Genomic DNA, 26,020 nt, shown 5'->3' with positions numbered 1-26,020 from the left:
TTGTGTGACCCCCACAAAAGACTGGTGCTTCTGCTGGTCTTTGAGAGTATAATCAGGGAACAGCATCACACTTGCAGCTTCACACGTCAGTTCCTTTTGCTGTCTAGCCAAATTAAATGGAAAGTTCTCGTCTGCATAATTTATAAAGTGCATGATAACAGGGCGTGGGGGGCTACCAGTGGAGGGCAGAGTACCAAGGACCTGTGGGCTCTGTCTAGAACAAAGCATGTCAAACACGCCCTGCCGGAAGCCAGAATCATAACCAAGTAGTGAAAAATAGCTTAGGTTTGACTCCCTCAATCCCCTTTGGGATCCCACCAACCAAAGGTTTTTCCTCCTGGAGCGGCTCTCCGGATCCTCTGCTCTGCTTTTTGTCTATTGGGCATAATGCCTGGCCATGCTACAGAGTCCCATTGCACCTGTAGTCTGTGTGCCCCCAGAATTTAGGCAAGGGAGCAGGGACCCACCCTAGTCCCAGCAGTCAGTGACAGTACAGTAGTTGCACCCTGAGTGAATTGTCTGCTGCGAGGATGTCTATGTATGGTATGCCTCTGCGGGGTCCCCGGCTGCCCAATCTATCCAGAGCGCTTGGCCCACCCCTCTTGCAGATGTCCCAGGGCCTGCAGCAGAGAGTCCTGGCAGAAAAGAGGAAGGGCCCAAAAAAGCAGCTACACCTGCAGTCTACTCCATCTTCTACTACTGGAGGCCGCACACTCCTCCATGGCCCACTGTTGAGACCTTACTGAGCTGTTCTGCAGTCCCTCTGATTAGGCCTTATGCCCGCCTCTCTTGAGCAGGTGCTCCTCGTGCTCCATAGCTTGGGCTCCAGACTACCTCCCGGCCAACTCATCAGCTCCCTGGACTGCACCATCAGCAGCACAGAAGGAGGCGAGCGAGGCCCCATGGTGGACCTCACCTACCCTCGCAGCCTTCCTCTCCAGACATGTCACACTAGCGGGTGTAATGCTTCACAGCCACCAAGAGGAGGGTCATGGGCTCCCCACCTGCACTGCCCAATCCCTAGTGATCACGGAGAGAGCTGCTGCAAGGCAGGGTCAGGTTATCTCTGCCAGCCACAGGATTCCAGATCAGTACCCATTATGGGGTTAGGAGCTTCATATCCCCATGTCTGCCATCTTGGGCTTCCAAGCCCCACCTTTTAATTTTGTGTATCTTTTTATTTGCATTTTTAAATTTTATATTAGTCATTTTATTTCTTATCTTTATTTCTGACAATCATTGCTTGTCTTCATTCATGCATTAGAATTGAGGCAAGCCCCTTTCTTTAGCTGAGTGGATGTGTAATCTATCCAGCACTGCGTGGGTCCTCTGTTAAAAACTATGTTGATATGATTAAAACATACTATGGTTTAAGGCCTGTGCTATTAAGAGACTTGCCTCCTAAATGGGAATTCACAGTGTAGGGTTCAACATTCCTGGCTCTGTGGCCATGTGCTTCTCATTTTATCATTCTGACAGATCTGTTTTCTTGCACAGGAGACCTGTGTCACAAGTCTTTTGCCAAGCTCTCTACAACGTTTTTGTTTTTAGCTCACAGAGTGCCAGATTATATTGAATGGAATGTGTACACCCAAATGCAATACTCCTTTTGATATGGATGGCTACTGTCCCTGTGACAGGACCATGACTCTACGGATGGTGACATTTGAATATTGTAGCAGGCTACACAACCTTTTACCCCGTGGTTGACTGCCTACCACGGCTCTCTGATAAATCTATGAAATATGTCATGATTAGGCCCACTGATCTACTGCCTCCCTGCATCTATGTAGCCTTTACAGTTGTAGGGTGCTCCATAGTGTTTAATAGAAATCAACTCTGCTGTCTCACGTTTTTAGTACATGCTGCCTGTGCTGTTTCTCTGATTTTCCCCTCCCCCAAATTCCCCACCTGCAAAATTCCTAGTGAAGCTAAGTGACGGTCTGGATTCTGATACACTTCTGTGAATACAATAGCTATTTTCAGTATGTTTCCTGACATGACCCACACCTAAACAACATAGTGGTGAAAAGTCACAGCCAAGGCATTAATAAAAGAAAGTGGAAACCCTACCCATCCCCCAAATCATGTGTCCAGTCCACAAAGATACTAGCAGCTGCACTTGCATGGCCAGAGATTTGTCTGAAAACCAGTACACAAACGTACAGTGACAGCTCCTCTGTGGCTGGTTGCACTGGACCTGTGACACATTAAAATGAAATGTATTTTTTTAGAATGAGTTTCCTTTTGGGGCTAAATCGGAATCTGTTGAATGTGGACCACTCACCTAATACCTGGATATAATTTGTGCTGTTCATCTTTTCCTCAAGAAGTTCTGCACACTTGTGTTGATGAAGGCGAGGATTAGAGGCAACATTGTTTCTGTCTGTCTTTGAGGGGTAAGGATTTTAGCTATAGATCTGAGGAAGCAACTATGCTGTTACTTCAGCTGAGGAGATGAGGAGGTACACTGATCAATTGTAGGAGAACTGCCCTATTTAGCCCATTCCTCGATTTATGCCACACAGAGGTCAGGGATGTTGGGTCTACCAAACAAATTGCTTGATATTGCTTCCCAACACTATCTGAATCAGTTGACACCAAAAGAACCACTGCCCTTCACTTCTGTGGCTCTACTAAGAGATTTCAGGTCGTTTGTGCAATACCTTTGTTCCTCAAGGTGTATTACCATGGTACCCTAGGAACCCTATGGTCTTCTGGAACCTGATGTCAGTGAACGGTCTCAGTTGCCAAAAACACATATCCATAGCTCTGTGTGCCTTCAGCAATCAGCTGTCAGTTTAAGGCCTTTGTGCCTGACAGCACATCTTCATTGTGCTCTGTGTTCTTCTGTGACATGGTCAAGTGGGAGGAGATATACCCTAGTGGCTAGAGCTGCCGACTTTGCAGAATATTAAACTGCAAAAAAAGATCTTGTGAGTAAATCCATTTGTGCTCATCTGTGCTTTATTTTTGCACCATCTTCCGTGACTTAAATCCTTGTGTACAGCATCTCCACCTCTAATGTTCAAGAACCTTTTCCCTGTGTCATTGGGTGCCAGATTACGGGGGTCTATGTACCTGGTCTGCCAACTCTTCACTTCTTACCGGTTTCCAAAATGTAGCTAGCGTTCCTCCGATGCTGTGTCCTACTATCTCAAGCAGTGTGCTCCTGAATTGAGACCCGTAGGAGAATCTTGTTTCAAATTGCCCAGGTGATTAAGCTGTGATAAGACACTGCACTTGACTAACGTGACATTTGAACCTCTGTAACAGTATTGCATTGTGTAGGTGACCCTGGAGAGTATAAAAAAGTAACAGTGTAACAGGCTAGAGAGTCACAGAACTGATTATTGCTAGTGAACATATTATTTGAATAATAAAAAGTCTTATACTTTTTACCCACACCAGCCTCCACTAGGAAACCTGGACTGGTAGAACCCAGATTCTCAAAGTTTTAGCGTCGGGGTAGTGTTACTTTTCGGCGCTAAGCCTTGTTTGGGATCCACAATCCACTGCAAATTGGTATTTGCGTTGGTTTGATTGGCAAAGTAACGCAAAGCAGCACGAAGTACTGCTCTGTATTTTACATGGGTGATAAATGGGAGTACCCATGCTACCACTCATTCTTTCTGACGCTAAACCCTATTCTCAAACATCAGTAGAAAGGGTTTAGCACCAAAAATTAATGCCACTGAAAAGCATGCTTTAAACGGAGAAATGTTTTTATTTCTCCGTGCTTTTCCAACTTTGCATGCTGCACTGTGCAGCACCCATACAAAGAAACGTTTTTTACATGTCTAAGTATAGTATTTTGTGAAGGAAGGTTTCCTTTCATGTACAAACGTGGGCTAGACTCACGCACACACCCTAGTGCTTTGGCGCCAAGGTGTGCGTCTGGCACTCTGCAGCTGAAATCAGTACTGGTACTAGAGAGCGGGGAGGAGAGAGCCATTTCTATGTGAATATGGTGCTCTCCTGCTCCCTCACTGTCAGGCAATGCAGCGCAGTATCTTTGGTTGCTACGCTTCGTTGCCTGTCAGCTTTCAGAATCTGGGCCATGGTTTTAGGAGAAGGTTTTTGACAATTCATTGACCTTGTAGTAGTGAGTGATTCCTGAATTTTAACAATTTGACAATAATGGGCAAATGCATGCTTACCTTCCCTTGAGTATCACAGGCAGCAGATAACTAACCTGCCACTCACTACAAGGGTCCCTTCTGATCACCTGATTGTGTATTGCTCAAAATGGGCTCATAATGCTCATAACACCCTTCCCATCCTCCTACGGCAGACCCAGGACCTTTTATCCTTCAGAAGACTCCTCAAGGCCTGGCTATTCGAGCAGTAGCAGCACCCCCTCAATCCCCCCCCCCGTGCCTTGAGACCCTCACGGGTAAGTAGTGCGTTTTACAAATGTCCTGATTGATTGATTGAATGAATGTTGGGAACTACAATTGAACCCTCTCCAAGTCCTGACATTTTCTATTAAGATGTTGTGAGAATCTTCAGCCCCAGAGGGAATAAAATTACATCCTGATCCTTTCAAATTCCCTCGAGCAAAAGGGGCAACACCTATGTCACAATAAGCAGCAGTCCTTGCACGTTTAGTAGCAATCTGACTTATTGCACACCACTGTTGATATCATTGAGCAGCCAGACTAACCTAATGAGAAATACATGATGCAGCACACCATGCAGAATGAACAGCGTTGTTGTCCTATTCTGCATCAGTGCTTAATATTAACAATTTGTGCTTACTTGCTGGTAGCCCCTTGCATTATCGTGTAGCAGTTATTGCATACCAGCTGTGTTGACATATTGAGGAGCACCACTGTCATAGGGATTACAAAAAGTAGTGTCCTCTCATGTTATAGTGCATCCTAGAAAGTGCTATCACATGACAATTGTTCAATGGCTTTTGAAACACATTTGGACGTAGATTTACTAAAAAGCTATGCTATGCTTCCTCTCTTCCAGAAAAATTTAGATCCTTGCACCACTTATGATATGATTTATGGGGAAACTTTACACTGTCTTGGAATTTCTTCTCTGGACTGTCACTTAAACTTTCTGTCCTTCTGGAGTTGTCGCCTCCAGAACTGGATGCGGCTCACTAGGTGAGACATCATGAATGGTTTGTAAAACAGTAGCATAACTTTCTTTCTTTTTCAGCTTCTTTGACTATCTGTCCTAGAGCATTTTCTTCTGCCTGCGAACTTCATTATCATACTGTCAGCCTTGAGGTCATTTTAATTTAGATAGCCCCATTTGCTTTTAATTCATTTTGTACTCTTACCCTAGGGATTGCTGTTTTAATTCCGAATTATACGCTTTCTGACCCTCTTACTATTTTCTTAATTCTATTCTTATTAATATCAATCCCTGGACTTGCAGTGCAAAGGCCACTTCTCAGGCTCTCTTCATTGAATCAATAAAGGCGGCGGAGTGGGATGGGACTGATCTTTATGGATTTGTTCTCTTTGTAGTTCTGATGGCACACACAAAGACTCATAACCTACTGTGACTAATTGTTAGGGAAGCAATGTACTGGCTCCATGACTGTTTCTATACAGGACTCTTCATGGTTCGGGCTGCTCATAGGATTTCCTACACATGGAGACCTACCTAGATTAATTAATACATCTCCATAGAAAACATGGACAAAATCAACCCATTTTGATACAGAAACTGTAACATGTCAGTAGCTTCTTTGTAGCTTGGCGTTGCCACAGGGTTGGAAGTGGTCTGTATAGGGGCACATTCAGCATCCAAAAAGAACTGGGTTTTCAGGTTTTAAACATTATGATAGTATCACCGGAAGTGATATTTCACAATATTTGACTTAATGAATCACAGGAAACCGGACAACATGCTAGAGAACCCTTGGTCAAATGGAAGGACCGTGTATCTTCTTCCTCTAACTACATCATGAGATATAAATTTCATGACATAAATTAGTGAGCTTTTTTCATTATCACTGGTTTTAACCTCTTGTCATCACTAGTCAAAACTGTGCATTAAAGCCATGTCAGTTAAAAAATCTTTATCAGTAGCTGTAGGCCCTGGGATTCACCTCTTAACAGGCTCCACATTCCATGACCCTAGAATTAAAAGGATGACTCTGAAAGATCTGTAGGCTGTAGTTTTACCAAACAGTTGTGGTTCACCTCCATGTCTATAGGACTGACTAATATGTATGGCTACCTCTGAAATTTGAATTCAGCTTCCTGCTGTTTTAAATTTTCATACTGGAGGTATCGTAGGTATCATTGCACTATATGACCAGATGGAGCAGACCCAGTGTGTGTATATTATATATTATGATCAGTACAGAGTATGTAAGGGTGCTGAGATGTATGCACTGCTGTGCTGTGCAGTGATTTCTAACCTGGGCCAGTAGAGGGAGCAGTCTCTTCATGTTTAAATAGCATTGCAGATTAAAATATAATCTGCAGTGATTTTTAAACATAGAGGGATTGCTCCCTCTTCCAGCCCCCTGTAGAAACAAATGTACTGCAGATTAATTCCGCAGGCGAAGCTTCAAAATGTACAAGAGTAATGCAGAATTACCAAATTCCTTTGATTAATAGTTCCGCCAACCCTAGTGATGTTATCAATGATATTATAGAACATGTCATGAATTATGTAATATGGGAAGTAATTAGCAGTGTTCGTTGAGTTATAGTTATTTTAGGGCACAGATTATAGATGTGGAGATAAAAATAGTGAATCTATATACCCCAAGTGGGATGGTATGCCCAGACGTGGGTCCCATGCTTGCCATGCCACTGGATTCAAGCTATTCTGGCTGATGAAGGGTGATAGTCCAAAACCGGTCCTAGCATGCTTCTATCTGGTCCAAGGAGGACCTGGTGGCAGTTTGGGCATAGACTGTTCCCATAGGGAGCAGGGTCAAGACTGATTTGCATTTGATTGTTTTGGACTGATCCCATGGGGAGCAGGGTCAGGACTGATTTGCATTTGACTGTTTTCAAACTGGAGTGGCGTGTTGAGCAAAAAAAATGGATTTAGGCCAAAATATGACTTGGGGTTTGTGTTTGACATTGTTCAGCATTCCGTCCATCAATTGTTCTTTTTGCATTTGTCACCCCAAGTGGGACGGGTATGCCCAGGCATTTGTCCCGTGCTCACCATGCCACTGGATTCAAGCTATCCTGGCTGATAAGGGGTCATAACCTGAAATCGATCCTAGGATGCTTGTTTCCAATCCAGGGAGGACCTGACCCGGCAGATTGGGTTGGACCTTTACCATGGGGAGCAGGGTTCTAGACTGATTTGCATATGTATGGCCCAGTGGTGGCTGACAGCTATGGGGACTTGGGGGTGGCAAACCACGGGGTGGAGAGAGGGAGGGATAGAAGGTAGGGCAGGAGGAAAAGTAAAGAGAAAAATATTACTTACTTGGCTTACACGTGCTTGTTCTTCCCAATCTTCTTCTCCACTGCAGCATGGGCCCAGCCAACTCCCTTAACCAATCCTGGCACCAGGATTGGATGGAGTGGGCTGTCTGGACGCTCCTTCAGGCCCTGTTGGCCTGTGCTTGGTCTCCACCCAGCTGTCTAAGAAAGATAGGTGGAGAGCTTCAAAGTGTGCATGTCACTTTGGTTGGCGCAAGAAAGCTGACCAAAGTGGCATGTGCACTTTGGAGCATCAAGCCAACCACTGCTCCTGTCCACATCCCCATGCCTCTGGGCTTGGGCTGCCTCAATGCTGTGAGTGCACATGTCGGAAAAATAAAACAGCAACAAAATCTTTTCATTCCCATTATATTTATCATGTCAGGCTCACAGTGGGGAGGGTAACTCTCCACCGCCCAAGTGAAGAATCCGCCACTGGGCTAGGTCCAAACCAGAATGGCGTGGTGAGCAATACAAAGATGGATTTGGGCCCAGATCTCTGACTGGAGTGAGTATTTGACATTGTTCAGCATTCCGTCCATCAATTGTTCTTTTTGCATTTGTATCTCCAAGTAGGACGAATATGCTCAGGTGTGGGTCCTGTGCTCACCATGCCTGGCGGAGGTGGGTTGTTACTCTGAATCGGATCCTATAATGCTTATTTCCGGGCCAGGGAGACCTCACCTGGCAGTTCGAGCTGTACTGTTCCCATGGGGAGCATGATCTGATTTGTATATATGGCTGGGTCCAAACTAGGGTGGTGTGGTGAGCAAAAAAAAGATGGATTTAGGCCCAGATCTCTGACTGGAGGTGAGTGTTTGACATTGCTCAGCATTCCGTCCATCAATTGTTCTTTTTGCGTGAATCTATACTTACCAATATATATTTACCATCACAATATTTTGATTGTCAATATTTTAATATAATAGTCTTTTAAAAATGTATTTCTCTAGATTATATTTTGACATACATCCATGAATTGGAGTAAAGACTAGAGAGACCTCGCATTCCCCAAACAAGCATTCAACAGAACTGGCAGTAAACTCCTAAAGAAAACTTTGGCCCCTATACTAAAGTTCTTTTCCAATTTAGGACTGCTATAGTTCTATGCATTTTTAAAAATAAAAATCAGTGAATTATACAAAGTTTCCAATTCTGGCATGGCTTCTTATTGCCTTTGTAAGGGTACAAAAACTTGATAGACTGGTACTCCTTCTTTCAATTCCCAGTAGAAGAAATGCTACAGAATTGGCCCACCAATGTACTGGCAGTGTCGCTGCAGCACTGCTAAGCATATTCTGAGTTTCCTCACAGCCACATCTCATGGCCTTTAGCCCACCATGAGAACTTTGGGACAAGGAAACTAAGGGGGCCCTACATGGCCCCCTGTTGCCTCAGGGCCATAGGGATGCATGCATGAGAACACATGGTGTGCCTCCACCCCCTGTATGGCATGGCCTTCAGACCATGCCATGTAGGAGCGGGCTTTGGCACTCCCTTGAATCTGCAGTGCTAAGGCTCACTTGTAATTTGGCGGGCTGGTGGTGGTCGAGTCTGGCAGTCTGGGAGCAGGTCGGCGGTGTGCTGACCCGCTCCCACACCACCAACTCGTAATCAGGTCATTAGTAGTGATCATCAGTGAATACTGGTGAAAGGAATGTAGAAGAAATGTGCAGTACACAATCAATTCTTTAATGTGTCTTGTTTAGGTTGATTCAATAAACTTTAATTATTTTTTCAGGTTGCCTTGACAACTTTCGCTGTGTATGTTTCAGTGGATGAAAAAAATGTCCTCGACGCAGAAAAAGCATTTGTTTCTCTTTCTTTGTTCAACATCTTAAGATTTCCACTGAATATGCTTCCACAAGTCATTAGCAACATTGCTCAGGTAATAAAAAAGACTTGTCCAACACACTGTAGAACATTTTGGGGAGATTCATTTTTGTAAATAGATTGCTGAGGTATACTTGTTCTATCCTTTGATTAATCTTGTATTTAGAAACGTCACTTAAGCAGAATACTCTAGTCTTGCATTTGTTTTGTATGGTGATGAAAATAGGCTTATGGTCAGTGATGGCTTCTCAGTTTCAGGCAAGGATACAGCATTTCCCCTGTTAGGTTAGCTGCCTTGTATTACTGAACCACAGTGGGACCGGGTCTCAAAACTATTAGCCGGGTTTCAGTTAGATACACATATAACCGTTTTTGCTTGTATTTGTATTCAGATAAATTCAATTCGGATAAGATATATCTAATAGTGGGTCGGGTTGGGCAGTGAGTAGGCATTTAAGGAACTGAATATCCACAAACATTTGTGATTGTGTATTCGCAAAGTCTTCTCTGACCCTCTTCTACATGAAAAGGATGAAGATGTACTTGTACTTAGGCCAGGAGTAAATACCTTTCCAGACCCCCTATAAAGAGTGGGAAGGGGTAAGGACCACCCAATTAAAATGATGCAGGTGTAAGAGAAGGTGTTTGGCCACTGGTAAAATTATCTTGCCTTTGGGGAACAAAAAAGAAAAAGATAGTGTATTTCTTGCATGTGCACACACGTATATATCTATCTATCTATATAGATAGATAGAACACACACACATATACGCATATGCTTACATGAAAAACGTTGAATAACTAGACGTTTGACTGTGGTAGAAAATCTGTGACTCTCACTGATTTCCCTGGAACTCATTTTTAATTGACAAAAGCCATACATTTGTCTCATGTGAGGGTCAGAAATCTTTAGGTGCAGATTTCTGAATTTCTTTGAGAATTAGGACAAGTGACATTCTTGGAGATTTCAACTGGAGAGAAGAACCCACTGTTTCCTTCGGTGTTCAGTATCACAGCATTTCCCTGCCTCTGGCTGGCTCAGTAGGAAAACATTTCTCTTCTCTCCTCAGCTGCTGGCATGGCGGGGACCCAGTGCTATTGCAATAAATAACTTTCCTCTACAACATATTGTGTGCGGAGTATATTTGTAGCATAGGCATTTTGTTGCTGTTATATTAGAAATTTTACTGATTTGCTGACTCTTTATCACTGTGCTGTGTACTTGTTGTTAGGATTACAATATATAGTTAAACTGCCATGTAAATATAATATTGCTCGTGCATTCCTATTTTATATGAAAACGCAAAATATTACATGTAAGGAGCCAGGGCTTCATTTTGACAGGTGATGACTGGGAATGAAGATTCCAGGCATGAAGTAAATAAGTAACCTAATTTAGTTTACAGACATAGCAGTGAGAATTCGAATGAAGACAGTTCAGATTGATAGGCCCTTGCTAAATGGCAGGAATCTGGTTTCTCATATAATCACCTGTATGTTAGAGTGTGTGCAGAGACTTGCATGAAATGACACATTCTTCTTGTCTTCTTTATAGCCATATGTCATCAAGAAGACTTCTCTTTAATCTTTAACAACATTCCTCAATGTTTGAGAATGATTCTAACTAACCTAATTGCTATCCTACTGTTGTGCACGTCTATAGCTCAGGAACCCCACTGATTAGAATAGGAACTCTTGTGTTTCTAATGTTAATTAATTCTTTAAAATCAGTGAGTCCGATTACTGGCTTCTGTAGCATTAAAAAAATTTATGAACATAAGCAGATATGTAAGTTAGTGAGAGGTATTTCGCTTCTGTAGAAAAAAAACTGCATAGATGATTAGTGAGGTTGAATGACAAGATAAGAAGCAGCATTTAGCTTAGCATTAAGACCTTCATTAATGAAGTCTAGAATCACATTGAAACTGGAGATCAGTCAATCAGACCAGGCATACTATATTATACTCCGTCTTACTCAACATGACTGCATGTCAGAAAACATCACCAAAAATGAAATTGAACAGAACATTATTGTATCATATGTAAATTATGTAAAACATATAATCTCGCCCTCTCAGCCATGTACAGTTTGTACGGCTGCTAACTGAGACATAGTAGAGACAGCACTGTATGATAAGGCTGTCCAGAAGAACCCAAGTCTAGCAACTGATTTGTTTTGTAAATGTCCAGGATAAAGAACTAATACTCTTACCGGCTTAACGTAAAAGTATAGTTTTCCGGCAAATATTAAACCTATAAATATTTCAGATATGAAAATGCATACATATTTAATTATTTATTATATTTATTTAGTTGTTTTGTAAAGCACGGCATCTCTCACTATTCCACTATAATGCTGCAAAGAAATGTAATCACTATAAAATAGCTCAATATTTTATAGTGCTCTAGTACCAGAATTGGCCCACGCTTTATAAGACCACAATATAAAAAACAGAAAATAAATCAACATTCATGCTCAGCCCTTCATTATGCTGCCTAAATGTCACAACGTCCGTTGATCTATATTCTATTTGGGACAACGGTGGACTTCTCTTGCCGCACCTCATACCAGTTCCAATGACAGTAATAGTTGTGCAGTCAACCCCAAACGCCAGCCGTTGAGCAGCGTAACTGTGTTCCAGATCAACAAAGATTGAGCATAGGTGGGGGTGCACAGTTGAGAAAGTCCAAGAGGCAGGTAGTAATAAATAAATAGCTTCTTTATTTCAACCTGTTAAAGTGTTTATCTGTTATAAAAGGTCCAGCCAACGCGTTTCATTCCCACAAGGGGAACTTCATCAGGGCTTAAATTTCTAAATTTCCTCTTTCCATATCATTTCAAGTCATTCATAGGATGCAGTGTATTGCACTCGCACCTACAGTCCCAGAATCTGGTTCTCAGAGTGTCTGTGGTTCTTAGGTTCTTCTCGTCGGTCCATTCGTTGATCTGATCAGTTGATAACATAATATTCACTAAAAGTCAACACTTTTACCTGGGTAGACTCTTTAACAGGGATTTGCATATGAAGGAACTTTCTTCCAATTCAGGCAACTGGGAGGGGTCCTCTGTTACAAAGGTACTAATCTTCATGTAACATTGTGTGCAATTTTATAAATACCAAATTGAACTACACTTGTGTCCTATGGGCGGTCTACAATGAATAATACAACACCAACTCCAGCATGTCCAAATATTGGACATAAGACTAATTTCAAGCCTCATAATGGATAGTGTCAGCATCAGCAATTTTACAATACCAGTAATTATCTTGTGCAGTTGGAGCACTTTTCAGTAAAGATAGAGGTGTTACAAGTGGTTTGCTATATATGAAGAATTAAGGATGAATGATATCTGCAGCTTCAAAGGATTTTTTGATTTTCAGCTATATTTTATTCCAAAGGCCAATAGGCCATTTAACGCATACATCACTTTTGCACTGCAATTCTGTATCTTTTTTGTCTGTCTGTGTTAGGAAGTTTAATAATTTTGTCAAGAATAGAAGCTTTTGGATGATAAACCAAAGATTGTAAAATCTTGCTATCTGACATGTTACTTGCATTGATAGCCAAGAGCTTTTTGTATGTAAAGAATACACATCATTACATTTCTTCTCAAAATTATTTTAGAAACATAAAAGCATGTTGAGTCCCTGGAAAATATATTAGTATTAATAAGCTGGTGAACTCAAATTAAACCTTTGTCCAGCCTGCAATTCCCCCCAAAAAACGATTATTTTTTTTGTCGAGTTTAATATGCCAAAAAGTTAAGTTCAAAAGTAAATTTTATGTTCAGTGAAACAAAGGTTTAAGGGCCAGATGTATCAACATTGGATTTTGCGAGTCTATAATAGCGAATTTTACCGATTCGCTATTATAGATTTGCAAAATGCAATGTATGTAGGTTTTTGCAAAGATTTTGCGATTCCTACGCATACCTTATTTGCGACTCGCAAATTGCGACTCGGAAATAAGGAATGGCTTCCCATTCATTTTTTTGGGCCTACAGGCCCATAGGAATGAATTGGAATTGCATACGCAATTTGCGAGTACCCAATAGGTACTCGCAAATTGCACATGCAATTTCAAGGGTGCCAAAAGGAGATCCTGTTGCACCCCTGAAATATGCATGTGTGCACATGTGGCACACATACATGCTCTTAGGGTATGTATGTGCGCCACATGGCACTTCGAAAAATGCAAAAAAGTGAATTTTTCTTGGAATTTGCAAATTACCACCCACTAGAAGTGGGTGGTAATTTGCGATTCCTTAATGCTAATTCGCAATTTGCGATAACTACAAGAATTGCATTTAGGGAACCTCAAATTGCGATTCCCTAATTGCATTCGCAATTTAGGTAATCGCAAATAATTGCGTTTACCATATTGCGAATTCAAAATGTTTCATACATTGCCAAACGCATTTTTGCGATTGCAAAAAGCGTTGATACATCTGACCCTTACTAATCTACAAATATTTTAAGAGTGGGTAATGGCATGAATTATGGTCCTGGGAAGATGATAACAATCCTTTAAAAGACAAATGGTGAATAAATGATTTTTCAAGTTCAAACCATAAAAAATTTATACTATCTACATTTTCTGATAACCAGGAAGCAGATTGCTTTAAACAAAAGGCATAGTAAAAACTTTGAAAATCCAGGCAATTAACTACATCTTCTAGTTTCTAGACCCTCTTGAGTTTAAACAGAGGCATGCAATGCATTGCTTTATTTCAGTGCAGAAATACTCTTTAAAAAAGAAAAAAAAAAGGGGAAATTAGATGTTTGTGCAAATAGTACATGTATTACAATGATAGGAACCAACATTTTATTCATTTAGGTTAGAAGTCCCCAATATGAAAGAAATAAAGGATTCTATCTGGTCAATTAATTAACTGATTTTATCAGTCATTGAATTGGGATTAAAGTAGGTCTTGTATAGAGCTGATGAACCACAGTCCCAAGTATTTGCTTTTTTGAGGATTTCATTTAAAATCAGATTTTATGAGATCATGTTTTTGGCATTTGTTTGACCTGGCCTCCTTAGTGGGGCTTCCCCTGACTTTTTGCCTTCTGACCTCCTGTTTTATGGACTTCATCGTTGCTGTCTTTATGATTCTGGGCACTTTAGCACTGCTAACCAATGCTAAAGTGCATATGCTCTGTACTCAAAACATGGTAAAATCGACTTATCCACAATTGGCATGTTTATTTTACATCTAAATCCCTAGTAAAGTGCACTATTTGTGCCCAGGGCCTGTAGATTAAATGATACTGGTGGACCTGCAGCAGTGATTGTGCCCCCCACTTCAGCAGCCCTTTAAACATGTCTCAGGCCTGCCACTGCAGAGCCTGTATGTGCAGTTTTAAACATCCATTTCAACCTGGCAAGCTAACCTACTTCCCAGGCCCTAACCTTCCTTTCTTAGGTCTCGCCGAGTGTTGCAGCGGGCATGCGCTGCTCCTGTAGCGAGACATATTGGGGTAAAAATATTTTAGGAGAGGGACTTGTAATCCCGCCCATGCTTTCTATTGGGCAATGTCAATATTTATTTAAAACCCCGTGTTCTCATTGCTCTGCAGGGTTTTTGGTTACCGCCATGTGGCTTTTTTTGTGCACACCCTTGGGACACCGAGTCTACTGCTTCTTTCAGTTTTATTGTTGGTCTGTTATCTGAGGAGGCGTGCTAAACTAAGGTTCAGGCAGAGTTCACCAAGGCATCTGCTTTCCAGGCCGTCACACGCGTCTTCTCTTTCCCTCACCTCCCTCCTCCACTCTCACCCCACTCTCTCTGCTGTTCCTACCCCTTCCTCAAGTGCTGTGTGGAGCGTACCGGCAACAGCTTGTTTAAAATCCCGGGACAAGGAGCAGAGACAGCGTTGGCTCCTTTATATGGGAGGAGGTAAGCGGGGAGTAACACAGCTCTTTTCGCTCCCACAATGCTTGCTTGACCCCTCCACTGCACACAATCTATCAATGCACTAAAATCATGAATGGGGTAATGTTACTCCTTTCTACACAGCGGTGGCGTCGAGAATAAAGATGCATACTGGGTGATGGTTTAATGAGTAGGGCGCCTACCTGCTGAATATACTATATTGTTCCGTCACTAATATAGGCTGTCCGGAAACACTGGAATGCATATATTGCTGATAAGATAGCTCATTGGTTTGCGCGCCTGCTGAGGTCCCATTTTACTTCTCTACATAGCAGTGATTCGAGCATACAAATTACTACTTGTTAATAGCTCCTTGAGTTTTCTGTTTAGCTGCTGACGAGGCTGTTGTAAATCACTGGCTAGTAGCCCCAAATAAGGATGCCTAATTAGGTGATAATAGCTCTATGGGCTGCACGAGGCGCTAGATGTGCATCAGCTTGGGTAATAACGTGCATATTTGTGGAAGCAGGCCACTTGGCGCTATCGATATGCTAGGAGGTATTTATTGTTACCCAAGCAGTGGTACGCATCTTATCACGCTGAGAAGGATGGACGGCTGATAAAACCTGCCGAGAGTCGAACCTGAGACGGCGAGGTCTAACACATTTTCCGGATGTGGCTGCATTCAGCTAATGAACTACCAGACCTGGCTACATATGGGGCATTAAGAACGTGATGTCACACACACTCAACGAGAGCACACAATAGCGTAGCTCTGTAGGCTGCATGAGCCGCTAGATGTGCATCAGCTCTGGTAATACCGCGCATATTTGTGGAAGCAGACCTCTTGGCGCTATCAATAGTTTAGAAGGTATTTATTGTTACCCAACCCAGTGGTATGCATCTTATCACCCTCAGAAGGATGGACGGCTGATTGAACCTGCCAGGATTCGAACCTGAGACGGCGAGGTCTAACACATCCAGAAGTGGTTGCATTCATCCAATGAACTACCAGACCTGGCTACATATGGGGCATTAAGAACGTGATGTCACACACAGTCAACGAGAGCACACAATAGCGTAGCTCTGTGGACTGCACGAGGTGCTAGATGTGCATCAGCTCGGGTAATAACGTTGCCATGAATGATAATTTCAACTTTAGCGGCCCTGCATAATGACTGGCTGTACTTCAGGAATATGCCCAACACATCTAAAAACGCTCAAATAAGAGTATAACTTGTCCATCCCTACCAAAAATAAAATGAAGTTTCTGGGCAAATCACTTAATCCTCCGTGTCTACCAAAAATTAAATGAAGATGGTGTTGTTCAGTTTAGCAATACAGAACTGCAAAAAATATATAAGTTACATCAAAAATAGTGAACTGCTGCAGAGATTTTTTTCTATTCTCAGACTGAGGACGAAAATAGAGAGCCCGATATGGACCTGTCTCGGCTCCTGCTTTTAACAACTGCCGCTGGTGAGCACCGGTAGGACCCGGCCTATTTAAAGCCTTGCTTGATACGTTATTTTTAAAGGTGTGTTTTACGTAAAGCGCCACAATGCAGCCTGCATCACGGGGAGGACAGGGGTATTCTGGCAGACTGTAGGGCTGTGCATCGGGGGATTTTTACCATAAATGATTATTTCAACTTTAGCGGCCCTGCTTAATGACTGGCTGTAATTCAGGAATATGCCCAACACGTTTAAAAACGCTCAAATAAGAGTATAACCGTATCTGCTCTGAGGCACAAAAGCTTTGTGAGCTGGAGAGCAAAACAAACAGGAACTATAACACAGAATTGCCTCAGCCCGGAGCAGTTAGCACACAAAAACCGTTGGAAAAATAAAAACAGCCAGCTCGTGTCCTGTATGGCAGGGGGCATAAACCCAGGCGTGCTTGTGCACAGGGGCTTTCTAAAAACGTGTTGTGTGGCTCATATTTTGTTTTTTAATAAAAGGACCCCCCACCCCAAGCTTGTGGCGTAATGGCTACAGCTGCCAAATTTGGAGCTCAAGAAGCAGGTTTCAGTTTTAGCGTGGGCTTCATATCCTGTATATGGGCAAATCACTTAATCCTCTGTGCCTACCAAAAATTAAATTAAGTTTCTGGGCAAATCACTTAATCCTCCGTGCCTACCAAAAATTAAATGAAGATGTGATTGTTGGTGCTTAAGTAAAGCAGTTTCAGTTTAGCAATACAAAACTGCAAAAAAAATAAAACTTACATCAAAAATAGTGAACTGCTGCAGAGTTAAGATTTTTTTTCTATTCTCAGACTGAGGACTAAAATATAGAGCCTGCTTTTAACAACTGCCGGTGGTGAGCACCGGCAGGACCCGGCCCACTTAAAGCAGTGCGTAATATAATGTTTTTGGAAGTGTGTTTTACCTAAAGAGCCACAATGCAGCCTGCATCACGGGGAGGGCAGGGGTATTCCGGCAGACTGTGGGGCTGTGCATTAGGGAGATTTTTGCCATGAATGATAATTTCAACTTTAGCGGCCCTGCTTAATGACTGGCTGTACTTCAGGAATATGCCCAACACGTCTAAAAATGCTCAAATAAAAGTATAACCGTATTGGCTCCACGCCATTTTATTTGTTAAACTTTTGTGAGAGATACTTTCTACAGGACACAGACATGCCTTGCAGCAATTTGTTTACTCCCTCCTTGGCAAGTGGTTTAATCTAATCTATGTCATCATCTTTTGTTACTAAGGAATTAGCACCATCTGTTAAACATTTGTTTAAACAGATACTTCCTATGGGGCAGATGCATGCCCTACAGCAATTTGTTAAGTCTGTCTCTTGCAGATGTCTTTCACTGTAATCTGTGTTGCCATCTTTTGCTACTATAAAATTTGCACTTAAAAGCAAAGTGCTTTGTTTTTCAACACATGTGCTATGAGTTTTTTTAGCTCTTCACCACAAACAAAAGAGCGTTGTGATGTAGCTTTTTACCAAAATAAACGCATCCCTTCCAGCAATTTCTTATCTTTGCTTACGGCAAGTTTTTTAATATAATGTGTCGCCATCTTTTCTTAACCACAATTTAGCAGCTAAAACAAAAGTCTTATGTTCTGTACCACACGTGTTGAGATTTCTTAAACCTTTTTATCAATTTCTAAACAGCGTCTTATAGTCTACGTTTACCCTTAGAAAAAAAACAATATAAAAAACAATGTCATTTACAATGCTAAAAGCTTTAAACAATGTCACTGCAAGACCTATTGCATTGTAAATGCTTGTTATTACATATAAGGCACCCCTAAGGTCAGCCCTTAGCAGCTCTATGGGCAGGGTGCTGCATATTTATAAGGTAGGATACGTACTTTTGTTTTTTACATATCCGAGTAGTGAAAAACTGTTTAATTCATTTTTTGCTACTGCAAGGTCTACCTCTCTCATACTCTAACATCCTTTAAGTGTAATTTCCAATTGGGAAAAGATAGAGATTCAGAGTTTAGTGTCTCTGGACTCCTAATTTAAAAACTGGTTGGCAAGATAAATTTTAAATTGCAAGTATGAAAATACTTTTAGAAGGTTGACATTGTCTTACTTCTGCCTGTCTCTGAATACATGTCTGGGGTGTGTGATAGCTAGGTTTTGTGCATTCCTCTAGACAGTCACAAACAAAGGGAGCTGATGGGCCTTCTTGAGCTAGATTGGGAGGGAGGAGCTAACACTTGCACCTGAATGGGTCAGTGCCTGTCCCCACACAAAGTGCTGCATACCCCCCTGTAGTAAGTCTGGAGCCAGGGCAGGAAAGGCAGGGAACATGTGATCTTCAAAGGCCTCTTTGAAGTTGCCCCTACTTCAAAGACTCAAATGGGTATAAGTACTGGACCCTGACACCACCAAATCAGAACTTTGCTGGAACCAAGGACATACTGCCAGGAAGAAAAACTGCTGTGCTTTTGGAGGGACCTCTGCTCTTCTAACTGTTTTGATGTGTTTGCGTACTGCCTGCCTCATGCTGCTTGCTGTGCAGCAGGAGGGACTGCCACTTTTCTACCTGCTTTGCTGTGCTGGCGTGCTGAGTGCTGCTTCTTGCCTGGGAGTGAGAAAGACTGCACTTGCTCTCTACATCCTTGCTCCCAGGTTTCTCCAAGGGCTTGCTGGCTTGCCAACTGTTTTGAAGTCTCGGGCTATCAAAGATTTCCTTCAACTCTGCTTCGGCTGCTGGACTCTGCCAACTGTGAGTCCTGCTCTACCAAGCATGCCAACACAGTCCTGGGCCTTGAGAGAGGGTTATACAGCTGTATTCATGTAAAAAGTGATGCAGTGACGACTTTGCGCCAATCAGAACCAATGCAGCACTCTTCGAAACAGACACAGAGCTGATCTGATGACATCCCTGTGAGGCACGACAATGACATGGGTCCTGACTGTGAGGTTCGATGCTGATGCAGCGCCAATGCGAAGACATGCCTGCGAAGCTCGATGATAATGCTACGCCTGTATTGAAAGGGGTTCCAAGATAACATTCAACCCTATTGCGAGGCTCGACTTTGACACATCAACTCCACTGCATGAATTGGAACCAATGCATTGAGTCTTCTATGCCAACGCTTGCTCCATCCAATGTACTTTTTCAGAGGCCTTGTGGGGGTCTGTAGCCAGCCTGCCCTCCATCGTGGTCGGCCTGAAACTTTGTATGTACCCCAGTCCAGCGCGGCCTCAAGTAACCCATGAGCGCTATTGACTTTAAGCACTATATTGCAGTTTATTCATTAAAATTTAATATCTCAAGCTCTACTAATTGGGTTTTTGTCATTTTGGTCTTGTTTTACTCAGTTAAGTATTCTCGATTGTTCTAAACTAATATGGAGTCTTTTGTGGTGTTTCCACTGTGTTACTGTCATTTAAGTGTTGCACAAATACTGTTAGTGAAGTTAAGCCTGAATGCTCTGTGCCAAGCTAGCAGAGGTAATTTAGGTTGTGTATCTGACCTACCCTAACTAGGATTGTGGAACCTACATGGACAGTGTGCAAACCTCTGCCAATTAGAGACCCAATTTCTAACAGCATTGTTTTTAAGGGGAAGGATTTCACAGTTATCTGAGTTTAGTTATTCTTGAGACAAATGGAAAGGTAGAATAGTGTAAAGTTGGTTTTAAATACATTAGGGGATATAATCCAAAACAATTAATACCGTATGAGGCTTCATACACTATTCAAAACCTTTGTATGTGATTATTCTGTCTTATTGTGGAATGACAGGGATCCAAAGCCATTAAAAATATTAAAGATAAACGTGGGCAGCCGTCTTACATCTATACTCAACTTAAAGGGATCTAAATCATCTTTACAAATAGTTAGGCCCAGATAAATTTAGTGTTTCACTCAAATGTTCCTTTCACTTTTGTGAATATACGTTTAGTAAGCTTTTCTGATGATTGGAACTGTTGTTCCTTAAATATTAAGATAGTTGATCTTATGTTAGCAGTTGCCTATCAGCGGATTGGAACTGTTGTTCCTTAAATATTAAGATACTTGATCTTATGTTAGCAGTTGCTGATCAGCAAATTACAAAGAATTGGAATACATAAGAGATCATATCTTTTCAAGCATGGTGGTATGGATTGTTTTATAATCACAGAATTAATAGAGCACATGTTTAACCCATCTCACTTGTCATTAAAAGAGAAGCTATTTAGTCTCCGGTGTCTGCCCTTTTAAATGATACAGCTGTGTTCTACAGCTCCCATCAACCATTAGCTGAAGAGGTGCCTTATCGCCCTTGAAACCATTAGATTTATGAAACCATTAGATTTATGATACAGTCTATTAACATGTAGCATTTATTGTATTATACGTACTTATGCTGTTTCACATCATTTGATATATGTTTTAATTGTATAACATTGATTATTTGCCATGTATTTTTCTACTATGGTTATTTAGTTAAATTTGGATATCTCCTCTTTTTATGTTTTGCATCTTCTTTACTGTTTGTTTCTCCTTTTTTCTGACTTTTACCTTTATTTATGAGGTTATAATCATTCTGAAGCTCTCCAAATTACCTTTCTATTTGATTCCTAGTTAAATCTCCTTTACTTAGTCTTTAAGGTACAGTTACAGCAGATGTTTATCATGCATATATTCTTATGTCATGTTATCCATACTTCAGAATGTTTCATTTTTAACTTGTGTTTATCTTAAATAAACATTTCTAAACAAACAAATCTGAAATCTCATCACATCTTTTGATGGAGGCTTTCACTAGAACCTTGTTAGAGTAAGAATCTGTTTCAAGAATCAAACCTTCTCTTGTTACTCTCTGAGCATCATATCTCTCTCTGTCTCCCCCTAGACAGCACCTAACAAGCCAACTAAGTTGGCCAATTTTTTAGTCTTACAGCATCTGTACTATAGTATATCAGCCGAAGAGATAAATAATTTTCAATCAAGACCCTCATATTCTGGAACAATCTTTTCACTCAATTTACAGCCTACCCTACGCCACAGCCTGTGAAGTTCAGGGAACCCTTTACCTACATTCTGGCACATACGATAATGATCTTGCTTACCACTGATCATGGTTGTACTTGTTTGCGTTTCCGTTTTTTCTTCTTCCTATAGTACCTTCAATTTGAAAGGGCATTAATATTGTTGGTGCAGGAGCGCAACATTAAACCTTTAGAAAAGTGTAACTCAAATAGTAACTTACAGCTCTCATAAGTAACATCCTACCATACCCACAGAGATGATCCTTATAGTAATGTGCATGCTCTGATAATTTAAAAAAAAGATGTAAGTACCAGGTTCGTTTGCTCTGCTTCCCCCAACTACACTTTCAAAGTACACTAAGCTTCTTGTCAGAGACCCAGTTACTCACTGCCTTATCACTTATGAGAAGAGTCTGCCTCTTAAGAGTTACACAGCCTGGGTCAGCCGTGCACTTTCTGTGCCTAATGAAATCACTCAGTCATGCATCTTAAACTGGATATACTCTTGGCCCAAGGTTCCAGCCCTTTTTGGCAAATAGAGGCATTGGTGGAAGGAGTCCCTAGAATTCAGAAGAGTTCTGGTCATTGTCATGGAGGTACAGCTTAGAAATGGGCAGCCATACTTAAAAATATCAAACATTTTTGGGTTGAAGGCTATCTGATGTTAACATGGGGACAGATGTTTCAATACCTGTCAGTCGTTACGGCAGAAGGACTTTGCCAGCCACTTTCACACTCTACCTTATTAACAAGATTGCTCACATTGGAATTTGCTGCCCCCATTATTCCTTGAGACAACCAATTTATGTGTACATTTGCAACAATGAGGCTAGAGTGGCCACTCTAATCTGCCAATCCAAATGACAACTGGTATCCCAAAAAGTCCCAGTGTTGTTGATGACATTCCGGGTAACTGAAATTAAGGGGCTATCTCATGTGTCCCTAGCATTTAAACCATACTTTAGATTAGTATTTTATCTCACAACTCTTGTGGGAAGACTGGTCGATCAAATTCCCACCCTCTGGAGTAGAAACTTTGTATGCTACTCCAGAGTCTTCCCTATTTGCGGTTTATCCTTCACTCTTCTTTAAATGTTGTTTTCATGTCTGGCCTCTCAAACGTACACAGATAAGTCTCAGCATGTCTCTCCTGTTTGGATTGAAACCACAAAGTAATGACTTGCATTCAGACATCAGCAACCTCCGGTATCCATGTTTTACAGTTGTCTGTGTAGGGGGACATAGGTAGATTAACTGATGTAAACGGTACTGGGCCCTACTGTAAATCGGTGTCAAGTGAGTGAGTAATGGGGCAAGTACCTGGCTATGGTCTTCAAGTAGAACATCAGTATCCTTATTTGCTTGCATCACAACAGCAGTAGCTATTACTAGCAGTTTTACAACATGGAAATATGTTAGATATACATTGTATTGCACTGCAGACAGCCTCCGGTCATCGATTAATCATGCACCAAGATCATGAACAAATCCTGTGATGAGGTAAAAAGAAAGTACAAAGCAAAGAAACTAAGTTTACCCAACTGAAGCACACAAGGAAACTAGTCTAATCTTGAAACCCAAGCACAAAGGAGTAATGTCATAAATTAGATACTTAGCAATGGTCAGTAATTTTCCACATGTGAGTTAGTGAATGGTCACCTGAGGCGATAAGTTAATGGTTGAAAGAGTACACATAGATATACCACTTTATTATATTGGTTTTATGTAGGTCCTATTTACTTTAATGAGAGCTATATCTTGTGTAAAGGTCAACTGGATGCTGAAGACAGTTAAAGTGCATAGTTGCATATGAATAGTACCTAGAGGTTTGTGAATTAGTGAATCATCAAATGTAAAAATAAAGGATAATGTCATCTTCATAACCAAGGTCAAAATCAAACTGAAATAAAATGATGTTAGGGATTGGTGTTTTTAAACTGAACAGCGTTTTTTGATTAACTTTTTTCTCTTCATTTTTAGGCTAGCGTTTCTTTGAATAGAATTCAGAATTTTCTCAGTAATGATGAACTTGACCCTGATTCTGTAGATACAAAGTCTATTATTCCAGGTAATGATACGTTTCATTTGTAAAATATATCACATTTTAAAACCACAACCTACTCAAGAGCAAAATCATATTCATGCAGTTGCATCTGTGAATAGATCGAATGAAAATGAAGGACAGCTTGGATTCCAGATGATGATGTTAGAAAACATAATGGGAATACAAAGTTGATGATCTCAATGGTAATAAGAAAACAGGAAGATAAAACTAAGAGTTTGAAAATAGGTGCATCTCCTCCTATGGAACCAGGTGGTCAGGTCAAAGCAATTGGTGTATATATATTGGCTTAACACATTGCCTGTTGTATGTTTAAATGCCATGTGCCCATTGGGATGTGAATGCCAAGCAAGACGCATAGAAATTGGAGGTGTGGTGCAGATGGGCTAGACTGAAATGATGGAAGGGAACCAAAGTTGAGAGGTGGGTGACTATACATCAATCAGCTTGATATTCCCAACACTATGTACCACACTTGCCCACCAGCCATTTAGGTAGGGAGGTCTGAGAAGTGGAGCCAAGTGACTAAGGGGATTATCCTTTTTCTTCACTTCCTGCCTCATTACAGAATATACTCTTCCTTTCCTCACTTCCTTTAATGCAAGTTCAGACATTTGTGATGATACTCAATATTGTATCCTATTTTTCATATGAGCATGGGTAAGGGCACAAAGAAGAAGCAACCTGATTTACAAAGCCCTTTTGTGATCGTAAACCCAGTAATTCACAAAATCACTGGATTTGCAATCACAAAATGTTTTTTCTTTACTAACAAAAGGCCTTTCATGAGTCACAAATCATTTTGGCTCATAAAATAACTTTTGTGATCCTGTAGATTTGGCAAATCGAAGAGGCAGGAAAGGAGCGTCTTTTCCGCATCTTTTGCCTATTTTCTATTTATTTCCTAAGTTTTAGCCCATATATCTTATTAAAAGCCAAATTATTTTTCCACCTATTGAAAGCCAAATTATGATTCTACCTATTAAAAACAAAAATATTTTTCCACCATGCTGCCACTGCACAATATTGAAACCGAAAAATGATTCTCTTGGCACCTGAAAAAAAGCAGGCAGACAACATGGCATTGGCAGGTTTATAGGCTATATGTCACTTGCCATTTTATTGTAATCTCAACACAGTGGCAGGACTATCCACCACTGCTCCACATCGCCTATCTCCGTGTGTGCTTCATTAAGCATGAACCTCAGCAAGCAGAGGTTCCTCTTATGTTTCATCAGGTCAGCATCCTTGAGTATTGTGAAGTGTTATTATGGCTTAGGGATTTCTATCCCTACATCCTCTATTAATTCTCTTACCACTGCCCATACCTCCTGCACCATCACAACTCCATACTGTGTGTATGAATGTTCTCTCTAAAGCATGATATCTGAGACAGTCCTCACTGGGGACTAGCTCCTTTCTGAACAACTGTGACCTACTATAGTATGTCCTGTTTAGGACCTCCAGTTTAATCAGCCTGAAGTTAGCCCTTCTCCCCACTGCTATAGGGATTTGTAATGCACTGTTTCAATACGCGTCAGGTCTCTTTCCAGTGTTTCTATGGTGTTTCATTAGGATGCCCTGTGTGCTGTGTATAGGTGTTTTAAAGATGTAGGGTATCAACGCTTTACCCAACCTGAATCAAGATTCTACTTTCTAATTGGGTTTGCATGTGGGGCGGGCATCCCATTCCTCCCCTAGGGCCTTCAGTGCCTGTTTGAATGGGGAGGGGTGCAGATCATACTACTGCAGTTGCATGCATTCAGTTACTCCCTCGTATCACAGGCCTTCTCTTAGGATGGATATGCCAAAATGGATATTATTGTCCTTGATATAGGGATATAAACCTCTTCTCTGTACAGGGTCTAGATTGATGTGAATACGATTGGTCTCTTTCCGCAGTGGCACAAATACACAGGCACAGATTAATTTAGTGGTTCAGATTAATTGAGGCAGTTACAGCCTTCACTTTTGTGTGTTTTTTTTAGCAGTGCCATCTTACATATATTCATAATAGAGGTATTCCAAGATGTCGGCCCTTGAGCTCACTGCATGATAGGGACTCATGCCGCACCTCCCTGACAAAGTCAAACCCATCCTGCTTGTGTTTCTATTAAGTACGGTCACAGTCTAACAGTAATGGGTACACATTGCCTCTTTGGTCTAAATGAGGGCTGATGGGTTTCCATTCATCCAGTGTATCAATTATGTTAACAGTTAATATTTATATATAAGACTTGTTTCACTAATTATTCATTTCATATCATACAGGTTATGCCATCACTGTACAGAATGGGAGGTTCAGCTGGGCACTGGACACTGAACCTGTTTTAAAACAGTAAGCTTAAACTATATGTAATCTTTAGTTGTATTT

The 26,020-nt window shown here is 41.3% G+C and overlaps 1 protein-coding gene across 1 annotated transcript in view; it reads left to right on the top strand.

The window, feature by feature from the left end:
* ABCC3 (ATP binding cassette subfamily C member 3) overlaps positions 1–26,020 on the top strand; it is a 693,015-nt gene that overhangs the window by 383,901 nt on the left and 283,094 nt on the right. The window contains exons 13-15 of the mRNA XM_085616719.1: positions 9,163–9,309; positions 23,565–23,652; positions 25,918–25,984. Of these exons, the coding sequence (XP_085472845.1) occupies positions 9,163–9,309; positions 23,565–23,652; positions 25,918–25,984 (302 nt within the window). The remainder of the gene's footprint in view (positions 1–9,162; positions 9,310–23,564; positions 23,653–25,917; positions 25,985–26,020) is intronic.

This window comes from Triturus cristatus, chromosome 7 (genome assembly GCF_964204655.1).
Source record: "Triturus cristatus chromosome 7, aTriCri1.1, whole genome shotgun sequence".
Lineage (NCBI taxonomy): Eukaryota > Metazoa > Chordata > Amphibia > Caudata > Salamandridae > Triturus > Triturus cristatus.
Note: the sequence above shows the minus strand (reverse complement) of the source record. Positions and strands in the feature narration are given on the sequence as shown.